General features: G+C 38.4%; 1 protein-coding gene across 1 annotated transcript in view; it reads left to right on the forward strand.

Moving 5' to 3' along the window:
• LOC131922440 (ephrin type-A receptor 6) overlaps positions 1 to 27,765 on the forward strand; it is a 902,384-nt gene that overhangs the window by 662,346 nt on the left and 212,273 nt on the right. Inside the window, exon 11 of the mRNA XM_059277230.1 lies at positions 2,251 to 2,436. Within this exon, the coding sequence (XP_059133213.1) occupies positions 2,251 to 2,436 (186 nt within the window). The remainder of the gene's footprint in view (positions 1 to 2,250; positions 2,437 to 27,765) is intronic.

Here is a 27,765-nt window from a genome sequence, read left to right on the forward strand (position 1 = left end):
TAATTTGATCTTCTATCCTCATCCAACAGTTGATTAGAACTGTGAACTAATGAACTGAAGAGACATGAGTTTTTATTCCTTCTGCCCTTAAAAGATTTAAATGTAAATGATCTAAAGTCATTTGTGAGTAATACTCCACAGTATGTGGTGTGTGTGTGTGTGTGTGTGTGTGTGTGCGCGCGCGCGCGCATGTGTGTGTATGTCTCATTGGCTTGTTACTTAGCTTTGGTTAGTGTGTGCATATATGTGAGTATGTATGAATATGCGTGAGTGCAGTGTGTGTGGTACAGGAGCAAGTGTGTAGCTAGGAGTGTGTTAAAGCTGTAGGAGAATATGGGCATCCTTTTCTGTTGCTCTCACCCTACTTCTTTGAGGCGCAGTCTCTTTCCCTGAGCCCGGACCTCACAGTTTTTCAGCTAAGCCACAAGTCAGCAAGCGCCAGTAATGTGGGTGCTGGGATCCTAACTTTGGTTCTTATGCTGCCTCAAGTGCTCTTGACCACTGAGCCATCTCTGCAACTCCCTGTTTTCATTTTGAGGCCAAGCATCACATACCACAGGCTTCCCTGGAACTTGCTTTGTAACTAGTGATGGCCTTGAATTTCTGATATTCCTGCCTCTGCCTCCCCAGTGATGGGGTTGCAGACATGCATCAACATGATTGGTTTATACTATACTGAGAATTGAACCCAGAGCCTCATATGTGGTAGACAAACATTAGCAACTGAGCTACATTCCCAGCCCTGACCATTTATAGTTGGTAAATATTTGCATGCATGTTATCTCTTTTGATTTCCCTTATATTCCTGCAGAAAAGAAATCCTATGCAATAGCATAAAATATTAGCACTATCATGTTACCAATTACTAAATTGGCATCAAACATCATGGTCTTAAGTAAATGCAGATCATTTTCCATAGAAAAATTTAGATTCTGGATTTTGGGTTTTGGGGTTTTTTTTGGAGGGTTGGGTTTGTTTGGTTGTTTTTTTTTTTTTTTTTTTGTATGCAGGTATATATGTAGGACAGTTGAACATCTTCAAGTATAGTTTCTCAGAAACCATCCACCTTGGTTTTTGAGACAGAGTCTCTGTCTTCAAATTTGCCTACTAGGCTAGGCTGGCTTAAACCGTGAACCTATACCTGTGTTCTTAATATGGGTTCTGGGGGTCAAACTCAGGCCTTCACACTTATATACAATCCCCTTTTTAATGAGTTATTTTCCCATCCACTTAATCTTTGTTAAATGTATTGTGTTACCCTGAGAAAGACTGTGACCTTTTCCATAACAGCCCCTCAGAATCAGTGGCCTTGTATCCTCTTCATTCATTGACTGTTTCTAACCTTTTAATCTTTTTATTCATTTTCTTTACATCTTCAATACACTCATCCCACATGTTTCTTCTGCTCCTGTACTTGTACATCCTACTCATCATTCACAGTCCAAAATAAGCTATAACCTTCTCTGCAAGTCCTCAAACCATAGCTGTTCTTAAGGGAAGCAGTATTGACATGGATGGAATGCTCTAAGTGTTTCATTTGCGTTCATCTCCTATTTTTCTGTGAGTTCAAAATAATACCATATACCTCTTTGAATCTCACAGCAACCTAGTAGTATATGTGGCAACTATACTACTACAAGAAAATACTTGCTTATTTAATCTATTGATGAAACTAGAGCTGAAACAAAACTCATCTTTACACATTTACATTTTTATCAATATAGCTTGTATAATTCTGTATGCTATATAAGTTATTATAATTGTGTTCAGCATGGGTTTTCTCAATGTTCATAAATTAATTGAAACAATATTGCTTTCTAATTGCCATAAAACCCAGATATATGACTTCAGAGAGCAAATACACCACAAAACTTGGTAGATTCTCTGAACAAAGATGGCATTAGGCCCATAGATTAGGACAGAGAAGAGGAACAGGGAATTTTAGGTAATGATTGCTTTTCTCTAGATTTACATTATCACCTCACATTCTGCTGGACATAATTCTGCAGCAGATCAGGGATGTCTCTCAACAGAGCTCCCTTGGAGTAGCACATGGAAATGCAGTCTATTATTCATTATAAACAATCAGGCCTATTGTTTAATACAGACTAAAGGTAAAGCATTTTCAAGTAAAGATGGCAAACTTGAAAGACATGTTTTAGGTTCTTTTCTAAATGATAACAAGGTAATTTGGATTTTTGACAAAGAAGTATTTGGTTTAAACAAATGATTTCTGCTTTGTTTTTTAAGGTGAATTTGGGGAAGTCTGCAGTGGGCGTTTGAAGACACCAGGGAAAAGGGAGATCCCAGTGGCCATTAAAACACTGAAGGGTGGTCACGTGGATCGACAAAGAAGAGATTTTCTGAGAGAAGCTAGCATCATGGGTCAGTTTGACCACCCAAACATCATTCGCCTAGAAGGTGTTGTCACCAAAAGTAAGTTCCTGATTTTCCTCACTGCTTCTCACGTACTGCTTTTAGTTTTTATTAACTCATAATAACAGATCCATAGTTGTGAAGACAACAACTTCATTCAGATTCTGTCTCTGACATCGCTTCTCAGTGTCTTGCCATGAGGTCGTGACATTATCAGAGTTGGCATAGGTTACCTCAGAGCTTTGAAATTGCATTACCTTTAAACTTTTCTCATTTAACTTGGCATAATGACTCAGGAGGAAAGGATTATATTTTTTCTAAATGTCAATATTAATAGAAGACTGACCATCAATATTTGATTCATTAAAGTAAAATACTACTGCTTAGAAATACATTTCATAGACAAATGTAGAATGCTTTATTGTAAAATAAAACATTTCCACGAAAAAATTTTATAGTGAAGTCAACTCTATTAATAGCATTATTAATAAATTATTATAGTTGATATAAAGTAAAATAAAAGATAACTGCTGCAATAACAATCCTGATGTTACAGAAATAATGGAATCAAGGTCATTCTTTTAAAAGAAAATGACTGTAAAATCCAAATTTATTCCTATACTTTAAGAAATTGGCTGCATATATTTGAACAATGATAAAAGCATGAAATGTAAAAATATTTCTCCATTTTTATTCATTAATGAATTAAACATAAAACCCAACACAGACTGCCATTAAATTTTTCATGAAAATTATTTAGATATTTGCAAATATTACTTTTATTTACAGAATTAAAATTTCCTTCACAACCACCAAAGACAGGAGTGGGGTATGGAGAGATTGCCAAGTGGTTAAGAGCAGTACCTATTCTTGTAGAGGACCTGGGCTGGGTTTTCAGAAACTACTGCCAAGTCACAATTATATGTAATTCTAGTTCCAGTGGATTTGATGCCACCACCGGCTCTTGTAGATAAGTGGTACATATAAACTCATGCAAATGCGCGCGCGCACACACACACACACACACACACACACACACACACACACACAAAATGAGTTAGATAAATAAATTCATTTTTAAAAGCAGAGAATCAAGATACTTTAGTCAACAGCCCCATCCAAAGTGTTAGGCGGCACTGAATGACCGGCTTGTGAGTGGACCATCTCAGACATTATAACCCTACCCAAGTTCCAACCTACTCAGATACCTGCAGCTATGGTCATTTGTGAGACAAAGAAGCCAAATCAGCTCAATCTAGTGTACCCAATAAACAATGAAAGGGGTTTTATTTAATAATTTTGTATTTTTATTAATTCTTAAGTAATTAATACAATATGTTTTGATTATATTTATCTTCCCACTCCTCACTCTAACTACTCCAAGATCTACTCTAAGTTAGTGTCCTTTCATTTTTTTTTCCAATATTCCATTGGGTTAAATTTGTGCTGCCTGTATACTTCTGGGTATGGGATCATCCACTGGTGTATTGTAATGTACCAGGGGCCTCATCCATAAAGAAAAGTGACTCTTCCTCTCCTTAAAATCTAATTGTCCATAGCTCCTCAGGTAGGGGTATAGGCTTGTGAGCTCCTTTCCCTTTCATGCTTGAAAACTGATTGGCTTAATCTTGTTCAAGTCTTGTGCAGACAAACACATTTGCTGTGAGTTTGTAAGTTCGGCTCTTCTATTAGATACAGAAAGCACTGTTTCACTGTGGTCCTTTCTGACCTCTGGCTCTTATCGTCTTTCCGCGCCCCCTTCTGTCATGGGCTCTGAGCCTTGTGAGATGGAGAAGTGAATTCTAGATGACCCCCTCCACTAACACTTATTCTCTCACTTTGAACCACCATCCACTACATAAAGGTACCTCTCTGATGAAGTTCAGGAGCCACACTGATCTATGGATAAAGTGATACAAATACGTCCATGCACACTAGTGGTGCAAATGTTAGGAATGTAACCAACTGCTTTCTAGTTGGATTTAAGTCCTGCTTCGCAGAAGAAAACACATGCTTGAAACTATAAATTTGATGAAGAATCCATGGTGTGGGTCCTTAGTTCTTCATCCCAAGAGACCCTAGGGATGAACCTGCTACAATTATCCTGTTAAACGTACATAGTATCCAACTGCCTGATAAATTCATGTAAAATTGTTGTTTCAAGCCATTAAATTTCAAATTCATTCTTTCACAGCAATAAATGGCCTAACTAATGAATCATTATTGGAATTCTGCTCTTGCTAGTTAAGATTTGAAGCACATGGGATAAATTATTTAACATGTCTATCCTGAACTTTCTTTCATGTCTGTAAAACAAGACTAAATTAATCTAAATATCATTGATTGGAGCACCTCCATTCCCTTTTTTTTCAAGACTGCAAAGGATTTCTATACAAATTAAATTTATACATGTATACTGCATTTAGCATCATCTGCTGACTTCCTGTTATTGGCTTCACCATTTCAAATTATTCCTTTGTTTTTATATTTTTATTTATATGGCAGGCAAAATTTAATTTTGAAGATGATTACATACTAAGTTTGATGCCAAAGTTGTCTTGGAAGGGTTTACATATAGAACATCTAGAAATAGGTGACCAGGAATAAACTCAAAGATTGGAAAGTAAGAGATCTTTTTCTTCCTTTAATAGATCAAATCATATGTCTTTTCATTCAGTATTATGATTTCATCCATATATTATCATATATTATGTGTATTTAAATTAGGATCTATAAAAAGAAAGGCTGTATGGCTCTACAAAAATGGAGAAATTAATTCTATATTTTAAGTCAAATAAATAGGTTTACTAAGCTCATCAGTGGTATTTTATGCTGTGAGGTTGAATGTTTATTTCACATAAACACCCAAATATCCAACACAGAGATTATATCTATTAAAATCTTATCTGAAAACCAGATAGGTGACCTCTATTTAGACAAATTTGTGTGATTCACATACCAGTATTACAGTCTGAGTCTTCTGAAAAAAAATGAGGAAAAGATATTCTCATATCTGCTACAAGAAATTGACTGGGAAAAGATAGCTTCAGTACATTCTTGATGACAATCAGCACTATAGTTTTAACTGCCAAGAGTGAGCCCCATAAGGGAGTATTGAGGTGCTACAGGGTACATAGTGGGGATGAGAGAAAAGCAATTCCCGAAATACTCAGTGAGCCTGTTTATACTGTTATCAGCTTGAGTCAAGTGCTATGGGATCGTTAGAAGAAAAGCAATAAATAAATGAATACCTCATTCCCATAAATACATGGTAATTGTTCCAAGATTGCCCTTAAGTACCTAAGAGATAGCTAGCAATTAATGTTCCCTAAAGACAGCCCCACTGCATAAAAGATGATACTGATGAAGATAATGATGCAGACTTTCCTGGGGTCTGGGAAACAAATACATTGGCTCACCATTAAAAGTGATATAAGATTATAGATTAAAAAAAAAAAACCTTTAGAACAGTCTTCCATAAGTTTTTACTTAATATGAGTATGTTTTTGTCATAGGGCCTTTTCTCTTAGAAACATGTATTGTACAGTTCTTTGAATCACTTCTGCTCCTTTATATGTGCACATATATCTGCTTTTATTTAAACTTGAAAGTTAAATGATTAAAAACTGTATTATACAAAAGAATTATGTCTGATAAAAGTTGAGCCTATTTATATGATACACATAACAACTTTATTAGCCTGATAAGCTACAGCTAATAGAAAAAGAGATGGATCAGTTATAGCCATATGCTCAACACATACTATTTCTCCAGGAAGCAAATGGAGGCCATCGGTTGGAGGGCAAACTTGTAATCATTAGTAGCATAGGTACTCACAATATGTAACTGATAGTTATCAATGACATTAGCTACATCACCGAGGCAAAATGCTACCTTTCTATAAGAAGATAAGAATGAGTGATGAAGAAATATAGTGCAGTCACTCTGAGACAAACAACATTGTCTATCTTTCAGCTAAGTAAAAAGCACATTTATAAGCACTAACTATATTGCCTAAATACAAACTCAGTAAAGTGGAATAGAAGTCATTTCCACTAGCAAACAAATTCCCAAAGATAATTCCATGTCATCCTAAGACATTCTTTAAAGAGTCCATGGCTCAATACTGAAGCTATAACAGAATCTTTTAGAGGTCCTCAAGTCCTGTGTATGTTCAGAAATATTATAAATTACTCCCAGGGAGTTTTTGTGTCAGAATCTCTGACCCTGAGTAAGGTTTCACTAGACAGCCTCTGTGAGCCACCACAAGTAAGACAAGGTAAAAATGGTGAGAAAATAAATTAAACAATATATATCTTAAGGAATAAATTAAATATCTGTTTTCAAGATTTGAGTGAGATATTTTAGTTATTGCCTGGTTATATAGTAGACAAGGAAGACAGGTGGTACATTCAAATGGCTTCTAATCTTATTATCCCTGTAAGAAAGAGAATGGACAGGGAAATCAGGAGGGAGAACAGATTTAAAGAGAAAATAGCAGTTTCTGGTTTGAACATGGCTGAATTTAACTAAAGACTTCCAGGAAGTCCTTGAAAGCTGGTGAGAAGCTTGGACCACAGATGCCAATTAGAAGTTGTTGAACACACAGGAGTTGGTGGTTAGTAGCTGATGTAGGGAAGGTGCTATTCACTGGAAGAGAACTTCATTAAAAGGCACACACGTTGGAGCTGCAGAGATGGCTCAACAGTTATGAGCACTGACTGCTCTTCCAAAGGAGCTGGGTTCAGTTCCCAGCACCCACATAGCAGCACACAACTATTTGTAATCCCAGGATCCAACATTCTTACACAGACACACATGCAAGAAAAATACCAATGCACTTAAACTAAATTATAATTATTTATTTTTAAATAAATTACAAATAAGAAGAGGCACACGTGTATGAAATTCTCAAGAAATACATTTAATCAATAAAAAAGACAGAAAGAAATGTACTAGAAGAGAAGGTAAAACAGAAGAGCAGCCTGCAACAAAAAAAGGTAGATTTCTCAGAGCGAGAGAGAGAGAGAGAGATCCCTAGAATAAGATGAGCTGGGAAGTCAACTGCAATAAGGACCAAGAAGCATCCTTTGGCAAAAGCAATCAGAAAAATATACTTCAATCAGCTCACTGTTGTTGGAAGAGCTAGGCAGCAAAACATTTGAGGCATGCTAACACTACAAACTGGCCACTTTGAAAATAGAGTCAAGGCTGCTGGTAACTAAAATTCAAAATGTTTAACATTCATTAAAGCATTTACTCACTCAAATAATATTAATTAAATTCCAAGCTACAGGATGCCAGGCACTTTCCCAAGTCGTAGATTTTCAGCATTGACTAGGAAAGGTCAAATCCTATCCTCCTGGGTCAGAAACTCCTGTGGTTTCATTCTTCTTAAATCAAGCATTCATTTTGAATGACAAAGGCATTTCCAATTCACTCTTATTTCTCCTGTGTCTCTCTTCCTCTTTCTGAATCCTGAAGAGGAGGGGATAAAATACTAATGTGCTCTCGGCCAAGTACTCAGGCAGATACTTGTGAGAAGAAGACGGTGGTCTCTAGAGCATGCTTTCTCTGGAGTTTCTGCCTTTATTTGCTTTGATGGTGAAGGATATGAATGTGTCTACCAAAATGGTTGGTAGAGGACTGGTGTTAGTATTTGCAGTAAATTCTGAGAAGATGTTGGAAGCAAACTGATCCTTAGACCCCAGCTGGTATCACTGGTGTCTAAGGAAACTAGAAATGATGACAGCCTGCTTCCTTGCTGTCTAGAAAGGAAAGAAGAGTGCGGGTGTGGAGAAGATATGACCCAGGGGAAAGGAGCACAGGAATGGCAGCTGAAAAGAGAAAAGAGGGTGAATTTCCTGGATTTTCTTCTCCTACTAGCCTTAAGCATTTACTCTGCTGTTGTTGAAATAGTGATGAATTATTTCTGTCTGATTTCAGGGGACTCAAGGGATTTGTAGAACATTTACTACAAAGTGTCTGTTCTTGGAATTATAACATATACATACAGCTAAACCACATAGTAAATGTGACTGTGACAAATAATTACATGATGGTCTAGCCTGTGGCCCTGTTGTCAGACTCTTCAAGCACTGCTGGGGCTAATTGGGAAGTTGGAATATCCAGTACATTTTCCTATTGCCAGAGTCAACTCTCTCTTTATAAGAGAATAAATGTTTTTCTGTATTCAAGGGAAATGTATTCTTTTTTTTTTTTTTTTTTTTTTTAAAGATTTATTTATTACGTATACAGCATGTATGACTGCAGGCCAGAAGAGGGCACCAGATGTCATTACAGATGGTTGTGAGCCACCATGTGGTTGCTGGGAATTGAACTCAGGACCTTTGGAAGAGCAGTCAGTGCTCTTAACCTCTGAGCCATCTCTCCAGCCCCGGGAAATGTATTCTTGTCATTCATTTAAATCACTTCCATAGATCTACCTCTCAGCTGTTCCCCACCTCCCCTGGTTCTCTGCATCCCTAATCCTGATAATGATGGAGTAGATGGTCATAAGTATTAACAGCTTTCTGAAAGAAACCTAATAACAAGTTGTTGAGTATGAAAGTAACACTGTAAACCGCAGGAGCTAAGAGAGAAAAGAGACTACAAATAAAATTGTATTCATACAAAATACTTCCTTTAAGAATGAAGTCATCGAACATTGTATGTACTCACTCATAAGTGGATATTAGCTGTAAAGCAAAGGAGAAACATGCCACTTACAACCCACAGACCCAGAGAAGCTAAGTAACAAAGTGGGCTCAAGGTAGGGGGGATGCATGAATCTCACTCTGAAGGGGTAATAGAATGGGCATTGGCAGTGGACAGGAGAAGGGGTCTGGATGGGGACATTGGCATAAAGATCAAGTGCAGGGAGGATAGAGAGAGAAAGAGTACTAGGAAAGACCGTTGGAATCAGAGGCATCTCTGAGATGAGCTAAAAACCTAGTTAGTGCAATGGAAACTCCCAGGAATCTATGAGGATGACCCTAGCTAAGACTCCTAGCAATGAGCAATATGGAGTGTGAACCAGCCATCTCCTGTAACCAGGCAAGACTTTCAGTAGAGGGACACCAACCCAGCCACACAACCTTTGACTTACTATTTGTCCTGCCTACAAGATGTGCTGGGATAAAGGCAACACAGAAATTGTGGCAATGGCCAACCAATGACTGGCTGAGATGAAGACCCATATCATCAGCCCACCCCTGACAATGCCTGGAGGGCCAGGACCCAGAGTCTGGACAGCCCAGATACCTAGAATAGAGCCAAACAAAAAAAAAAGTCAATGAAATAATTCCTAATGATACTCTACTATATTCATAGATTGGTGCCTAATCTAATTGTCATCAGAGAGGGACTTCACTCAGCAAATGGTCAAAATAGATGCTGAGACTCACAGCCAAACATTAGGTGGAGCTGGGGGAAGCCTTCAGAAGGGGAGGAAGGATTGTAGAAGCCAAAGAAATGAAGGACACCAAAAGAAACCCCACATAATCAACTGATCTGGGCTCACAGGGCTCACAGAGACTGACCTGTCAACTAGGGAGCCTGTATGGAACTGACCCAGTCCTTCTGCATATAGGTTATAGTTATGTACCTTGGTCTTCTTGTGGGAATCCTAACAATGGGAATAGAGGCTGTCTCTGACTCTGTTGCTTTTGGAATATGTTCCTCCTATCAGATTGCCTCCTCTGGCCTTAATAGGAGAGAAGGTACCTAGTCTCACTGAAACTTGATATACCATAGCTGGCTGTTATTCAGAGATGTCCTGCCCTTTTCTGAAAAGAAATGGAGGAGGAGAACCAGCCAGCTGAAGGAGAGGGCACTTGAGTCGTGACTAAGAAGCCTTCCTGAAATTCCTAACAGCCTTATGTTGAGTTGGTAACACTTAAAAAACTCTTAGTTATTGAAATCATCAAATTACTGTGGAGCCTCTCATATGAAATTTCTATTTTCAAAATTATCTGTGGAATTGATGATAGAAATTTCACATAGTCTTTGTTTATTGTGTGGGATTTGGGAAAGGGCTCAGGATTGAACCTGAAGCTGAATGTATTTTAATGCTGGTTAATGCTGTTGCAATTGCTGTTGCTCTTGTCATTATTGGAGCATGTTGCTGGGACTTTCCCTCCATTTTCCTCTCAATATAATTTCAGACTTAGAAAAGATATTATGAAAAGATGGACTTCTTATACAACATTCAGCCAGTTCCTCTGATAACTCTAAGATTAATGTCAAAACCAAGAAGCAACCCAAGTGTGGTAGCACATGCTTATAGTCCCAGCTCTTGGAAGCTGAACCAGAAGTTTCACTCCAGGCTGGGCAATATACAAAGATCTTCTAAGTAAGAAAGAGAGAGGGGAAAGACGGAAGGAAGGCAGAGAGATGGGAGAGTCAGTGTGCAGTCCTTACTGTGGAGTCTCATCCCGATTATCAACGTTTACAGAGCTGCCCCCTGCTTCTGCTCTATTATTGGTTCCAGGCTCCCACGTACTATTAACACTCCCATCTTCCTAGTCTCTGCTCATCTGTGGGAGTTCTTCAGTCTTCTTTGTCTTTGACCTTGACAACTGTCCATGAATACTGATTGGTTTGTTTTCTGAATGTCTTCCATATTTGTGTCTGTAGTTCTCAGGACTATAATGGCACTTCTCTCTGTGTCCCTCTGTTGGCAGGAACATTACAGGGTGGGTACACCTTCTGAGTGCAGTGCATGACAATGGGATGATGCCCCCCCCCAGGCACCTCATTCTTTAGGATGCAAACTTCTACACCACTTCACTGAAAAGTGAATTTTTTCCTCTTTTGAAGATAGTGTGTATTTGGAGGACAGATCATTTAGACTGTGAAAATATTCTCAATTTTTTAAGTAGTTTTAACATCAATTAATAGACACTGTCTGCAACAGTTATTTCAGTTGTATTATGAACTTCTCTGTTTCTATTTTCTGTCTGTATTAGTTAATCAGTATCCTTCTTTAGGGCAGAACGGTTTCAAAATATTTGTAATAAAATTATACAACATGTAGCCTTCTCGGTCTAGCTTCATTCTCTTAATGGGATGCTTTTGTAGAGTGCTGTTCTTGTTTGTTTTGCGTGCAGAACTGGAAGGCATCTAAGATGTTTGTAGCTTAGGTGTCATAAAATTCCTGTCAACATGTAAGCACAAGTTTCTAGGAGAAGATACATTTACGTTGATCCTGGGTAAATACTTAGATGTGGGATGATTGAACCACACGATAAATATGTATTTAACTTTATGAGAAACTGCCAAACGGTTATTTGCATGAGTATCACATTCTTCATGTCCACTAGTGATTATGATCATGGCAGGTCTTGACACCATTTGCGATTCTTCATTCTGTCACTTAAACAAATAAAGTTAGCTGTTCCTGTGAATTTCCAGGGGAGTTCTTAGTTGCATTTTCCTAGTAAATCTGTGCATCTCTCATACACCTATTTTGCTCTCCATACTTCTCCTTTGATGAGACATTTTAGTTTTGCCTATCTTTTTTAATTGTAATTTTTAGATTGCATTTAATTTTTTCAGCATAAAATACTTTGTCAATAATTTTAGAGTGTTTTTCTTTTCTAGTTAGAAGTTCCTCTTTTTATTCTATTAGCATCTTCTGCAGAGAAGGTTTTAATCTAATTTTGATAAAGTATAGTTTTTTTTAATGGATTATAATTATGGTACAGTATATAGAATCTCTTCAGCTAATCTAAGCAAGGGTTCTGATGAACAAAACCACTATACTTACCCTTGGTTCTTGCTGTCTTTAAGCAGCTTTATGCTAAGCCCCTCCAGCAACCGAGTTGCTCTTCTAAACTTAGAGTAACCAAATGCCTCTGTAACAGATTCTCAGGACTTGTGATGACCCTGGTAATCAAACCTTAAACTTCGTGTGCTGCATACCTCCTGCATATTTTCTTGGCCTTAACTCTCTTTTGTGACCCACCTCAATTGCCTCTTCTCTCCCAAATTTGCAATATGGACCCCCAATATATAGTATATATTTATTTATTTTTGAATGTAGGTTATCCTGTAGCAAAATAAGGGTCACAGATGTCTTGACCTATAAATAAAGGGTATATTTTATCTGCCATGATGCCTACAACATTGCTAAAGACACAAGAGAGATTACGTGTATAAGGAGACTGATTTTTTTTTTCTAGGATGTCAAGCTCAGTTCTTATCTGTAACTCTGTCTAGTCTCAGCCACATTTATGTAAAACTGGTAGCTTTCCTCATAATTGTGTTTTTCTGGTCTTAGGCACTTTCTCCTATCTCTAAACAATTATCATATTGGGGTATTTTTCTCCTCTAAAATTTTATACTTCATGCTGATTGTTAGGATACATGGCTTTTCTACAGAACCAAGTTGATAAAATGACCAAATGACTACTTCACATATAGAAATATTAAATATTCCCAAGCATTACCTGGTCTGTATCTCACAGAGATGTGTAAATGGTAATCGCAGCACTCATTCTTAACGTGGGCATGGATATATAAGTACAGCGTTGGGCTTTCTGGCCTGAGATATAACAGTAGGGGCACTTTAGTCCACTCTAGGTTGAGATAAAGCAACAGAATGGTGTGAATGGACTGACATTTTTATGAAGTTGCATCAATCACCATGAGAGCATTTTTTCATTGTTCACTCATCACAAATGTCAAACAAAGGCATTAGTGATATTTTTTTCCATTTCATTATATGTGATGACTATTTCAAGATTCTTAGTGGTGAAGTTAATGTATTGGCCTTTCCCCTAAACATTAATAAGCATGATTCTTTGGAAATAAGTTCAGTTTTCATTTTGACATGGCCATAGATTATATGAGAAATGTCGTTGTATTTGCTACAGCAATCCATACGTACAGCAGGCTATTGCTCCTCTGTGGCTTTGTCACGATTTCACATACCCGACGCCTGAACCATTTCATTACACTAAAATGAAAGGATCCAGAAATGCCCCCATTAGCTATTGCCTCTTAATATAGATTTTATACTGTGGTGAGAAATCCCAGAACATCCCCTGGGAAAGAAAGGCTAAGTGAGAAGTCTAAGGCTGCTGGAGGGACTAAGCATAAGGCAATTTAAAGACAGAAAGACTCAGTGGTGAGGGTAGTGGATGTCTTAGCTTGTTCAAGAAAATGAATCCAGTCCCCTTAAGAGGGATGTGAAATTAATAGAGTTATTGCTTAAATGTTACTAAGCAAGTTTTGTGAAACAAACTGAAGCTTTGCTGCTTTCCGATCTAGTGTTCCAAATGAGCCTGCTAGAGTGAAGCGGGGGTTCCCAGTCACAAAGGACAGGCAATGTGCTCAGAAATGATTTCATAGGAACTGGCCCAGGCAGGAAAAGGGAGTGCTATGTTAATCAAATGATAAATGTCTTAATTAAACAACCACATATGTACTTAAAATTACTATTTTCATGATATAAAAAAATTAAACTTCTTATAGCCAAAATAATTCTACTAGTTTTTGGTGCATCCTAAAGTTTGACAGTAACAGAAGTCTGCATTGTAAGGAGGTGCACCTTTCAGTTTGTAACTAAATGGGCCTGGTCTTTTTTCTAATTAATAAAGAAGGAATTAGCCAGAAAAGGGGAGAGGATAAAATATTGGTGGAGAAGCTGGTGTGATGGGATGAACATCCATTTTAATCAAATTTGAGTTCCTTAAAGGATTTATCAATAGTTTTGTTAGGAATTTGATGGAATGAGGCATATGATTTTGCATGTGTTAAAGACGTCCTTCACAGTAGGAAAAGATACCCCTCTTGACAAAGAAATATAATATATTAAACAGAGGAATTCTAAGAAAAGCCACAGTGCAATTTAGTCTTGATAGAGGTAGGGACAGAAAACAAAACTATTTTAGAAGGTAATCTTAGGAGCTAGCACTAGAGGTATGTATGATAGTAAATATTAGTTTTGTAGTTTCTGAACTTTTTCCCTAAGCAATTGCTCACTGATAGAGAAATAATATTATGCCTTTAGGGATACTGTTTTCTGATCTTTAAAAGCTGTAGCTAGCTTGTTTGTTTAATATCTAATAGCCTCCTTTCTTCCCTGATCCAGTTTTGACTGTAAAACATGGCTCACGTTGGTCAGGTTATATTCAGCTAGCAAACAGATTAGAAAATCTGCTATGTCTACTTTATGACTGGCATGCTTTAATGAAATCTTTGCAATTGCTTCACTACATGTCATCCTTGTCTTGATCTTACTGTTGATCCACCACTGCCAATTTTTTCCCTCTCTCCCATAATGATCCTTAAAAAGAATTTTGCAAAGCTCCTAGGGAAAAAAATGTGCAAACAACCAAACAAAAGTCTACTTTAAACAGTTAACTTCTTGAATAACTATTTACTCCTTGCCTTATTACAGTGTACAATTCTGTTTTAGATGCAATGCTTTTTAATTTGTATTTAATATTCACACATGCATGTAATGTGTTTGGATCAAATCCACCCGCATTTCCTCCCCTCCAATTCCTCTCTTACCTGCACTACCACTCCCCTGGCCCCGCAACTTCATGTACTTTCTATCTCTTTATTTTTAATACCTACTAAGTCCATATGGAGTTGTATGCATATACATGGATTCAAGAAAATGTATAGTCTCTCAGGGCCTGTATCCCTGAAGAAGCTTATACCCCTTCCCAGTAGCCCTCAGTTACTAATAGTCTCTCAAATGGGAGTGAGATTACATGAATCCTACCATCATTCATGATGGGATTTAGGCTGAATGGACCTGTCTTATACATTCACTCACACCCTCTGTGACTTCATGTGTGCAACTGGGCTGTCATGTCCTGCAAATGTTGTTGTTGGAGATTTCTCTTACAGTCTTTCTCTCCCTTCTTTCTTGGTGATCCCTGAGCCCTAGGGTGAAAGACTGTTTTTGTAGGTGTTCAACTTCAAGCTTATAACTCCAAAATCTCTATTTTCTGTACATTGATTGGTTGTGTGTTTCAATATTCATTGCCATCCACTATAAAAAGAAGATTCTCTGATGAGGGTTGAGAGATGTACTAATCTATAGGTATAAAGGTAAAAATTTAGAAGGCAATTTATTACTCTGTCCTTCTAGCAAAATGACAGTGGTAGGTTCTCCCCTAGGGCCTGTGACCTAATTGGTCACAGTTTTTTGGCCCAGTTAATGCTATCAAGCATGGGTTTCATCTTGTGGAGCATACATTTATGGCAGTAGTTTTCAACCTTCCTAGTGCTGCAACCCTTTAATATAGTTCTTCATGTTGTGGTGACCCCTAGCCATAAAATTATTTTTGTTCATACTTCATAACTGTAATTTTGCTATTGTTATGAATTGTAATATAAGTATCAGTGTTTTCTGATAGTCTTAGGTGACTCGGTCATTCGACCCCAAGGGGTTTGTGACCCACAGGTTGAGAACTGTCGGTTTATAGTTTTGGCAACTTTTGGCAGTGTTCTATTGAGAAATATTTTTTAATTATTTATTTAAACTGTGTGTGTGTGTACATGTCCATGGAGATGTCAGTTCCCCTGAAGCTGGAATTACAGGCTGTTGTGAAACACCCAACACGGGTACTGGGAACTGAACTTTGGTCCTCTGCAAGAGCAGCAAATGCTCTCAACAGCCAAGCTATCTCCATCAAACCATCCATTCAGGAGTTGGAAAATAATTAACTTCAGGACCTTCTGGCTATCAGGAGGATAAAAGGACCAAATATAAATGTGAATGGGGAGAAAAATGATCGTGTGAAGCAAAGGCCTTAAAACTATCTTAGATTTGGGATATAGAGACGGCTCGGTGGTTGAGAGCGCTTGCTGCTCTTCCAGAGATTCAAGCATGGCTGCCGGCATCTATGTCAGGTGGCTCACAGCTGCCTGTAGCTTCATTTCCAGGTGATCACACTCACTCTTAGCCCCTGCAGGTGCCCACAGAGGTGGCATGCTCCTACACATTTTAAAAAGTCTAATAAATTCTTATGATTAAAAAAAAGAATAATTGGATAGTGATTGGCTACTGCCATAATATTCTGCCACATTGTACCAGTAGGCAAATCTTTCCACTCATTATTGTAGCTGCCAGGGCTCATGGGTGGAAAAGACCAGCATTAATAAAATCTTCTGCCATTAGAAAAGTTAGCCACTATGGATGAAGTTTTCAGATCAGTGCAAACTTGATTTCCCCATGTCCTCTGATTCAGGTATGTTGTATCTCCAGCAATAGGGTCTTACCACTAACATCTATGTGTTAAAATAAAGCAATGCCAATAGCCTGTGATATTGGTGGAATGGTCTAAGGGATCCCACTGACCAACAATAAAATAAAAAGTAACCCATTCCTGTCACTAGAATTTTTATTTGATAACTTGTGATGTCTGAAGGAGGCATTGTTCATCATTATACAGTAATACCATTTAAATCCATTTTATATGTATTTGTTTCAGGAAGCTTCAACAGTAGTAAATTTCCTTATGGAGCTAATCCATTTCCATACTCCAAACTCATCTCCTCACAGGAAATATCATATCTTAATATATTTATTAATACACTGTTTTTAAAGAATATGGAATAATACCAAAATTTTGTCTTAATAAACGTAGCAAAGAAAGCATAGTGGTGTAGAAGAAGAATAAAAATGATGTCAATATGAATTTTATTCAAGGGAAATACACTGACACACAACTGATGAAATCTAAGGTTATTTTCTGTTAATAGAGGAAATGAAGTACAACTCATATTCAGTATGACCAGTTTTAGAAGGCTTCCCCTAGTGTTCAGCATTTATTTCTGATTTAAAAGTAAAATAGGCAAGGGCTCTGTATTATTTCATACCCACATGCACAGATGTAAAAATAGTTTTCAAGGTGGCATTCTAGCCACACTTCAGATCTGGGTGTGATACTCACAGCTGATATTTTTGCTCTTTATACTTCTGAAAATACTAGCTTTAACAAAGAGAAAAGAAAAAGTTTAAGGCTATTATCAGGAAAACAAATTATCATCTTCATACAACTTTAGTATTGGAAACCAAAATTATAATCACAATGATTTCCTGTTCTCAATTTGGTTGCGTGAACGTTCATAAAGAGCTGCTATTTTTGCAAATTAGAGTTCTTATTTTACCTCTTTACATCCAACAATAGTGATATGCTGGGCACAGTTGTCTTCCATTTTGCATAGCTACCTTAATCCATTTTCTAGGACCTCTAAAGTGGATTTTCTAGCTTGTTTCTCAAACATTATTTATAAAATGAGTTCATACTCTATTGACATCTTTGCATACATAAGGTAGACTTGCTGCAAGGTTCTTATGCCATGCTCTTCATGTTTTATATTAAATTATGATGATACATAAATTAATTGGAAAGTATATGACCTTTGTCTATTCCTTATAATTTTTTATCTAAATGGATATGATTTTTCACTGAGAAACATTGATCAAAAAAGTCATTTGTTCTTGACGATATATAAGTATGGAAACTTTTGATCACTATTTGCACATTCCAAGTAGATATAACTTCTTATTTTATAATTTTTAGTTAATTAAATTTTTTCGTTTATTTTACACAATGACCGCAGCTTTCCCTCCCCTCTCCTCCCCAATCCCGCGCTGAATCCACCCCTCCTCCACCTCTGTTGAGAAAGGGGCAGGCCTCCCATGGGTGCCAACAAAGCATGGCATATCAAGTTGAGATACGACTAAACTCTGCTTTTTTGAATACTTTGTTTATGTTTGATCAAGTAAACATGTTTTATTTCATGTAAAAAAAAAAGTATACAACTTATACTTGTAGCTGAAAGATGATCAGACCCTGATTACATGATGGTTTTGAGTCTTCCCTTTTCTAGCAGCTGGAGTCTCTCTGGCCTCTTCTCACTGTCTGGGGACTTTCCCTCCATCTCCTGAATCCCAGTACCTTCTTAAAGTCTCATGGCTGTGCTCTGGGCATGTGGATGGAAACCCAACTAAAGTTACAGTAGCCCTTCTCCTATCCCAGGGGTGTGTGTGTGTGTGTGTGTGTGTGTGTGTGTGTGAGAGAGAGAGAGAGAGAGAGAGAGAGAGAGAGAGAGAGAGAGACAGAGACAGAGACAGAGACAGAGAGAGACAGAGAGAGAGAGAGAGAGAGAGAGAGAGAGAGAGAGAGAGAGAGAGAGAGATGGATGTAGTGGGTAGCTGTTCCAGCTTTGACCTGGAAGTACTACCCCATTGAGGCTTCAAGTAACTGTCACGGCTACAAGGCGGGGTTGAGACAGGATCCCTTAAGACCTGAGGTCCAGATGTGCCAGCTCTCATGGTTCCTGGATCCTGGACACTGGAGGTAGACCGAGCAGAGTTCTCCAGAGAACACCGCTGGACTGCACTACACCTTTCCCAGACCCTGTAACCTATCCCTTTACTTGTAAGTTACCCCACAAAATACACCTCCCTTTTAACTACGCAGAGTTGCCTTAATACTTCCACCAATAGAGGGAGCCTCTTATGATGTAACTATGGCTGGCTGTCATTCATTATGTAGCCCTACTATTTTATATTTATAAATACAGAATACTAAATAAAGTGACTTGCCATGGTGATTTAGTTATAAATTAAAAATAAGCTATATAGCTAATGTAACAATGTGTGGTCCATAACATATATTTTTCTCAATGTTCTATGACTTAAGTGTATTGAAAAAATCTCAGACATTAGTGCCTATTTTTGTTTCGTATCCGCTTATATCCTGAGTACGTGGGATTTTTTTGTCCCATTCTTCTTCTTTCCTTTGCCTCCACCATGTACACAGATGTTTCTTTTTTAATTAACTCAAGTGGACAGATGTTTCTGTTTTAATTCACTCATGTGGACAAGGAAATACTAACGCACTTCAGAAGAAAATGGGAAGTAAAATAACGCCTTCAAAGGTCTAGAATAGGGACTGGAAGGACAGTTCACCAGTTCAAAGCATGAGCTGCTCTTGCAGAGGACCTGGGTTCCGTTCCTTTTACCCACATCAGAATTTCAAAACCATCAGTAACTCCAGTTCCTGGGGATCTGATGCACTCTTCTGGCCTCCTTGGGCATCAGGTACAAGCATGGTATATATTTAGGCAAACATTCATACACAGAAAATAAATAAGTTTAAAAATATAAAAATGTATTTTACTTGACTCCCAAAACTCGGCCTGGTGCTTGATTGTGGATCTCTGCATCTGCTTCCATCACTTACTAAATGAAGGCTCTATGATGACAGTTAGGGTAGTCACCAATCTGACTACCAGGGTAGACTAGTTCAGGCACCCTCACCCCTATTTCTAGTAGTCTAATCTGTGGTCGTCCTTGTGGGAATTTCCCTGGTACCAGGTTTCTCCCTTACCTGATAATGTCTCCATCTATCAAGATATCTCATTCATTGCTCTCCAACTCCATCCCTCCCCCAGCTCAACCATCCAGTTCCCTCATGTTGTCATCCCCCATCCCCTCCCCTCTATTACCCCCTTCATCCCCAATTTACTCATAGAGATCTCCTCTGTTTCCCCTTCCCAAGGTGATCCATACATCTCTCTTAGGGTCCTCCTTGTCTCCTAGCTTCTCTGGAGCTGTAGGTAGTAGTCTGATTATCCTTTGCTTTATATCTAATATCCACTTATGAGTGAGTATATACCATGTTTGCCTTTCTGAGTATGGGTTACCTCACCCAGGATGATGTTTTCTAAGCTCTGGGAGTCTAGTCAAAGAGAGGGACTAAGAATTATATGAGCAAGGGGAGTCAAGATCATAATGGGAAAATCTACAGAGACAACTGAACTAAGCTCTTAGGAACTCAGGAACTTTAGACCAACAGCTGTGGAGCCTGCTTGGGACTGGAATTGACCCTTGCATACAGGAGACAGTTGTATAGCTGGGTCTGTTTAAGGGGCCCCTGGCAGTGTAATCAGGATCTATCCCTGGTGCATGAGCTGGCTTTCTGGATTCCATTACCTCAACTGAATGCACCAGTCCCTCCACCATGGGAGAACTTACCCTTTTGGAATAGAGGATGAGAGGTGGTGGGTGGGGGGATCTGTGGTTGGTATATAAAATGAATTTAAAAAATTTAAAAAATAAAGTTTAATAGTATACTAAAATATGTCTACACTTTAAAATTTTCAGGAAGCAATGCAACTTTTCAATATATAGGTCATGTGCATGTAACCTTTGATGTAGGTTAAATAAACATATCGTGATAATTGATTGGGGTTAGAGAGGTAGCTCAACAGTTAAAGGGCAGGTTGTTTTTACAGAAGACCCAGGTTCAATCCCCAGTGCCCACACAGTGGCTCACAACTGTCTGTGACTCCAGTTCTAAGAATTCAGTACCCTCTTCTGGCATCCTCCAACAGACATACAAGCAGGCAAAACACTCATACACATAAAAAAATAAGTAAATCTTTAAAAAAAAATTTAAATAACATGATGCACTCTCTTCATAGTCTTAAAAAGAATATCAAAAGTTATATTGCAGATAAACCAACACGTAAGAACTTAAACAATTTAAAATAAAATTAAAACGTTCTGAATTGCTTAATAGTCTATTAACGGTAACTTGTAGAAATTGGTAGTAAGTGACCAATATACAAGGCAAGCACACAGTTAATTTAGAGACAAACCTTGTCATTGTCTTAGAAATAACGGGAATACAGAGTCTATCTTGAATTAATGCACAGCGTGCAAGAGGATGAATGCTGTACTTTAAAGACTTCAATGTAAATAACATGATACTAATAAAAGAGTGGTTGATGGCAAATAAATTAAAACCAGTATTACCGTTACTTCTTAGTACACATCATCAGCATTACAGAACGTGTGTATCCATTAATAAAGGCATGCTAAAATCTTCACTTTCCTCCCAAAATTACAATAAAATGACAGTGGCCATGAATACATGAGAATATATGTGAATTAATATTGACAGTAAATGAGAAAGACCTCTGGAGGTTTTGATGAATATGTGCAAATGGAAATTGCATAGCTCTGAGTGGATGAGCCAGAAAAGGGTGGGGGAGCATGTTTTTCAAAGGATACACGAGGAAAATTGTTGGTATTGACCCACTTTAAACAAAGAAATTCTGCATCAACTGACAAAATAGAGCCAGGAAAGTGCTCAGAAGCCACAGGGAGGAAAGGAGGGCATTGGTACCAAACCCTTGTTCTCCATACACTCTCTTAGCACTTCCTTGCATGCACAGCCACTAGAAGTGATAGCATATTCCTATAAGCTGAATGGGAAAGTGGTCCATCTAAAGAAGTAGAGAAAGACCCCAAGAAAGCAATAGAACTAATAGAGATGCTCCCATTCAAATGTAAAGCTCTCCCATCTTTTGCAAGGAGACAGGAACAGGCAGATTTGCCTATTCATCACTGAAGTTAAGACTGTCAGTCAACAATTTATGGGCACCTTTCTTATTCAAGGAAACAGCTGTTCAGATGGAGAAGGATGGACAGCCAGGATTTAAAAGCATAAAGAAGAATTGGGGTGGGGCGGGGGGGAGGGGGGATACTCATTAATGATCACAAAACTGTAAAAGAAACAAAAATGGAAGTCTGTCTGCTTTTTCCTAGTTCTGTTTGAGAGCTGTTGATGGTACAGCATCTGCAGTACCAGCACCAGTGAGACACAAGCAGGAAGGGGTTCACTATTAAGTTTGAGGCTAGCAACTTAAAATAGTAATTTGAAAACACACATACACACATACATAGGGAGGGGTCTATTTAATGATCTTAGAGATAATAAAAGATACCACATCCATTCAGTAAGACTATTCTGTCATTAAAAAGAAAATTCTAAACTAACGGTTCTCACTGCTCTTTCAGAGGACTAGGATTGGATTCTAACATCTGATATGTTACAAACATCTGTAACTTCAGGTTCATGGAAATCTGATGCCCTCTTCTGGCCTCTGTGGGCACTGCATTCACATGCTATGCATACCTTCAAACAAAGCTCCATGGAATCTGTAAGAGTAACCCTAGCAAAGACTCCTACTAATGGGGGACTTGGAACCTGAACAGCTATCTTCTGTAATGAGACAAGGCCTCAGTGGAGGAGTTGGAACACCAACCTAGCCACAAAACCCTTGACCTACAGTTTGTCCTGCTGCAGAGTGTTCTGGGACCAGAGCCTAGCAGAATCCTCATCAAGGACCCTAGAGACTTCATGCAGCAACTGACAGGAACAGATGCAGAGTCCTGTGGCATGAATCTTAACAGGTCTTACTAATAAAAATCAAACCTGGAGCTGGGTATTGGGGTGAATGCTGGAAGATCAGAGAAGCAGAACAAGCCAAAGGTCCCTCACCTCGTCAATTCCTCAGGTGATCCTGTTTCCTCAAACTGGATGCCTCTCAGCTGAACTGCTGCTCAAAAGCCTAAAAGCTTAACCATCCTAGTTCCTGGTTTTCACACCTTATATACCTTTCTGCTTTCTGCCATTACTTCTTGGGATTAAAGGCTCTTGTTACCACCCCTGGCTGTTTCCAGTATGGCCTTGAACTCACAGAGATCCAGAGGGATCTCTGCCTCTGGAATGCTAGAATTAAAGGCATGTGTTACCACTGCCTAACCTCTATGTTTAATATTATGGCTATTCTATTCTCTGACCCCAGATAAATTTATTAGGGTGCATGATATATCGAGGAACACAATATCACCACAGAGTCCCACAGCTAAACGTTAGGCAGAGCTCAGAGAGTCTTGCAGAGGAGGAGGAAGGATTGGAGGAACCAGATATATCAGAGACACCATGAGAACATGTCCCACAGAATCAACTGACCAGGACTCATGGGGGCTCACAGAGATCAGGGAGCCTGTAGGGATCTGACCTAGGTTCTCTGCATGTATGTTATGGCTGAGTAGCTTGGTGTTCTTGTGGGATTCCTAACAGTGGGAGCAGGGGCGGTCACTGACTCTTTTGCCTGCTTGTGGGACCCTTTTCCTCCTACTGAATTGCCTCGTCCAACCTTGATGTGAGGGTATGTGCCTGATCTTACTGTAGATTGCTACACTGTGATTGATATTCCTGGGAGGCCTGTTCTTTTTTGAGGGAAGGTGGAGTGGGGAGCAGGTCTGGGGAAGAGGGGAAGTGGGGAGAAACTGGCAGGAAGGGAGGAAGGAGAAACTGCAGTCAAAAAACAAATAAAATTAAATAAAAAATTAGAATTAAAAATAATAAACATATCAGTCATGGTCTGGAAGGATGATTCAGCAGTTCAGACCACTGGCTGCTTTAACAGAGAGAATAGGTATGGATCCCAGTACTAATATGGAAGTTCACAACCCCCTGTAACTTCAGTTCTAAGTTACCTTCAGTTCTAAAGTATCTGATGCCCTTTTCTGGCCTCCTTGAACACCAGACACACGTGTGGTGCACATAGATGCATGAAGACAAAACACCTGTATGTATCAAGTACAAATAAATATTTTTTAAAATTTTTAACTTGCTCTTAAAAACACAATTGAAATAAGGAAATAATTCATAAAAGTGAAGCATTCCTCCTACACACAAAAAGAGGGGGAGGAAGAACAAAAAATAAAAATCCCAGAAGAGCTATGACAAACGTCATGAGAAACATAGATAGAAATTAACAGTCCTAATGTTCCAGAGAAAATGTTTTAACGTGAAAGAGTAGACTTGTTCAACAGGTATAAGGTTACAATATCTACATGTCAGAGACATCTACTTATTTTTGTGTGAATAAAAATTTTAAGAAATGTGTGGTTTGGAAATCTGCTCCCACTAGTGACATTTCCAGTGCTCACTAGCTGTGTGTGGCTAGCGACTTCTGTAATGTAAAGCACAGTTGCAGTGTTTTCCATCACAGAGAGTCTAAAGAACAGCGTTGACCTTAGTGATGTGGTGAGCAGATTTCTTTCATTTATTATTCAACAAATATCTGTTGAGGCACATAATTTTGAGGAATAGGACAGAGTGAAAATAAAACATCCATATGGAGACAAGAGAATCTTTGTTCCCGTGGGGCCCTGGAGCCAAACAGATAGACAGTCAGTAAATAGATAATCATAATATAATGTGAAGTGTTGACAAGTGCAAACAGAAAAAATAAAGCAATAAAAAGAGATTAGAGGAGACTCTTCCAGTCTGGATGTGAGTTCAGGCTTCTCTGAGAACATGATTCTGAAAGGTCAAGATGCCTATGGAATCTATGGAAAGAATTCCACGTGAAGAGAAAACCCAGAACAAGCATGACAAAAAGTCTGTCTCTGGAACAGGATAGACACTCTAAAACAACTGAGGAGAGGAGAGCAGGATCAAGGCAGACTAAAAAACAGGAAGCAGATTGTGGAAGATGTTGGACTCAGTGTATATTTTTTTCTAGTGAAAAAATATAATATTTTCACCTTTAGACAAACTATTGAAGGAGGCTATGATCTGATCAAATTTACATTTCCTCTCTTTTTTCTTTTATTGGAAATACATTCTTTCCTCATACATTATATCCTTATTATAGTTTCCAGTTCTTCCTCATCTCCCCTCCCCTCCAGATCCACTCCCTTTCTATTTCTCATTAGAACAGAACAGGCTTCTAAGAGTAACAACCAAAGATGACAAAACGAAATATGTTAGGATGAAGCCGAAATTGTTATATCAAAGTTGGACACACCAACCACAACAGGAGGAAACAAATCCCAAGAGCAGGCACGAGTCAGACACCCACTTGTTCTCATAGTCAGGTCACATTAAAAAAATTGAAATAAAATAAAAATTAAAAAAACTAAATAGCTGTACCATGTATGCAGAGGACCTGGTGTAGACCCATTTTGGCTCTGTGTCTGCTGGCTCAGGCTCTGTGAACTCATATACACTTTGCCCTGTTAACTCAGAGGTCTTTGTTCTCCTACTGTCCTCCATGCTCTCTGGCTTTTACTATTTTCTGCTTCATATATTGAAAGATTCCCTGAGCTCTGAGGGGAGAGATTTGATGGAGACCTCCCATCCAGAGTATCTCTCCGTATAATGTCTGGCTATGGGTCTCTGCAACTGTTCCCATCTGCTGCTGAAGGAAGCCTCTCCGATGATGAATGGATGAGGCACTGATCTATGGGTATAGCAGAGTAACATTAGAAATCATTTTATTGATACATATTTTTTCAACAATAGTGTTCAGCTTTACCCTAGGTCTCAGGGATATCTAGTCTCTGGTTCTTGGTTACTCAAGCAGTGTTGACTATGGGTTCCTTCTTGTGGAGTAGGCCTTAAGTCAAATCGGACATTGGTTGGTTACTCCCACAAGTTCTGTGCCACAATCGGCCCAGCCTATTTTTCAGTCCAGTCAGATTGTACATCAAAGGTTTTATGGCTGGTTGGTTTCCACATTTCTCTTTCAGTATCCTGAAAAGTACCTTAACACATCAAAGAGACTAGAACATAGGAGCGAGAGCCCCATGTAGGCACCAGCTTGACTTCTCCACATTCAATGACTTATGTGGGTGTTGTTCTCAGTAATGGAGCCCTGCTGTCAGTTTGCAGAGAAGATCCCCTTGTCATGGCAAAAGCATGAGTGGTTTGGGAATTTCCATGGGGCCTCTTGGCCAACAACTCAATTGAGTGCAACCCAGTCCCACTAATGGAAGCCTTACCTGGAGACAAGAGATACTCAACTGAGACTCTGTGTCCCCATTACTGAGTCCTCATTAGCATCACCTTCATAAATTCCAGAAAGTTTCAACTGTTCTACATTTCCATACCACCTCCCTAATTCACCCCCCATTCCAGATATATCTCTCCCCTCCCTATATTCCACCCCCACCCCAAGTCTACCCATAAAATCTATTATTTCCCCTTCCAAGGGAGATCCATGAGTCCCCCTGTAGAGATCCCTCCTCTTTTCCTAATCACTCAGGGTCTACAGATTGTAGCTTGATTATCATTTACTTAATGGCCAATATCCACCTATAAGTGGATACATAACATATTTGTCTTTCTGGGTTTCTGTTACCTCATTCAGGATGTTTTGGGTTTTTTTTTTTTTTCTAGTTCCATCCTGCAAATTTCATGAGGTCTTGTTTTAACAGTCATACTTCATTGTGTAAATATACCACATTTTCTTTACCACATTCTTCTGTCAAGGGACAGCTAGGTTGTTTCCAGTTTCTAGCTATTATGAATAAAGCCTCGATGAACATAGTTGAGCAAGTGTCCTTGTGGTAGGACAGAGTGTCCTTTGGGTATATGCCTAAGAGTGATAAAGCTGGGTCTGGATCAATTCCCAACTTTCTGAAGAACTGCTATATTTATTTCCATAGTGGCTGTACAAATTTGCACTCCCATGGGCAATGGAGGAGTGTTTCTCTTGTTCCATATCCTTGCCAGCATAAGCTGTCACTTGTGTTATTAATCTTAGCCATTCTGACAGGTTTAAGATAGAATCTCAAAATTTTGATTGCATTCCCCTGATAGCTAAGGATGCTGATTATTTTAACTGTTTCTCATCCATTGAATTTTCCTCTATTGAGAATTCTCTATTTAGATCTGTGCCCAATTTTTAATTGGATTATATGCTTTTTGATATCTAGTTTCTTGAGTTCTTTATATATTTTCGATATTAGTCCTCTATTGGATGTGGACTTGGCAAAAATCTCTTCCCATTCTATAGGATGCCACTTTGTCCAAATGATGGAGTTTTTTGACTTATAGAAGCTTTTCAGTTTCATGAGGTCCCATTTATTGTTTATTTTAGTACCTACTATATAGTATTGTATTCAAAAATTCATCTCCTATGCCAATGCATTCAAGGCTATTCCCCACTTTTTCTTCTATCATGGTCAGTGTGTCTGGTTTTATTTTGAGGTTTTTGATCCACTAGGACTTGTGTTTTCTACAGAGTATTGAGTATGGATCTATTTGCATTCTTGTAGATGCAGATATCCAGCTTGTTGAAGAGGCTTTCTTTTTTTCTGTGTGTATTTCTGGCTTCTTTATTAAAAAGCAGATATCCATAAGGTGTATATATTTTTGTCCGGGTCTTCAATTCAATTACATTGATCAATGTGTCTGTTTTTATGCCAATACCATGTGGTTATTATTATATAGCTCTGTAGAAAACGTGAAATTGGAAATAGTGAGACCTCCAGCAGTTCTTTTATTGTTTAGGATTTTGTTTTAGCTATCTTGGTTTTTTGGGGGTGGGAGTGGGGGTGAGGGGGTGTTTTGTTGTTTAGTTTGGTTTGATTTTTGTTTTTGTTTTTCCATATGAAGTTGAGAATTGTCCTGTCGAGGTCTGTAAAGAAGTGTATTGGAATTTTGATAGGAATTGCATTGAATCTATATAATGCTTTTGGTAGGATGGCAATTTTGATAGTTTAGTCCTACTGATTCATGAGCATTGGAGAGCTTTATATTT

The sequence above is a fragment of the Peromyscus eremicus genome, chromosome 12, assembly GCF_949786415.1.
Source record: "Peromyscus eremicus chromosome 12, PerEre_H2_v1, whole genome shotgun sequence".
Lineage (NCBI taxonomy): Eukaryota > Metazoa > Chordata > Mammalia > Rodentia > Cricetidae > Peromyscus > Peromyscus eremicus.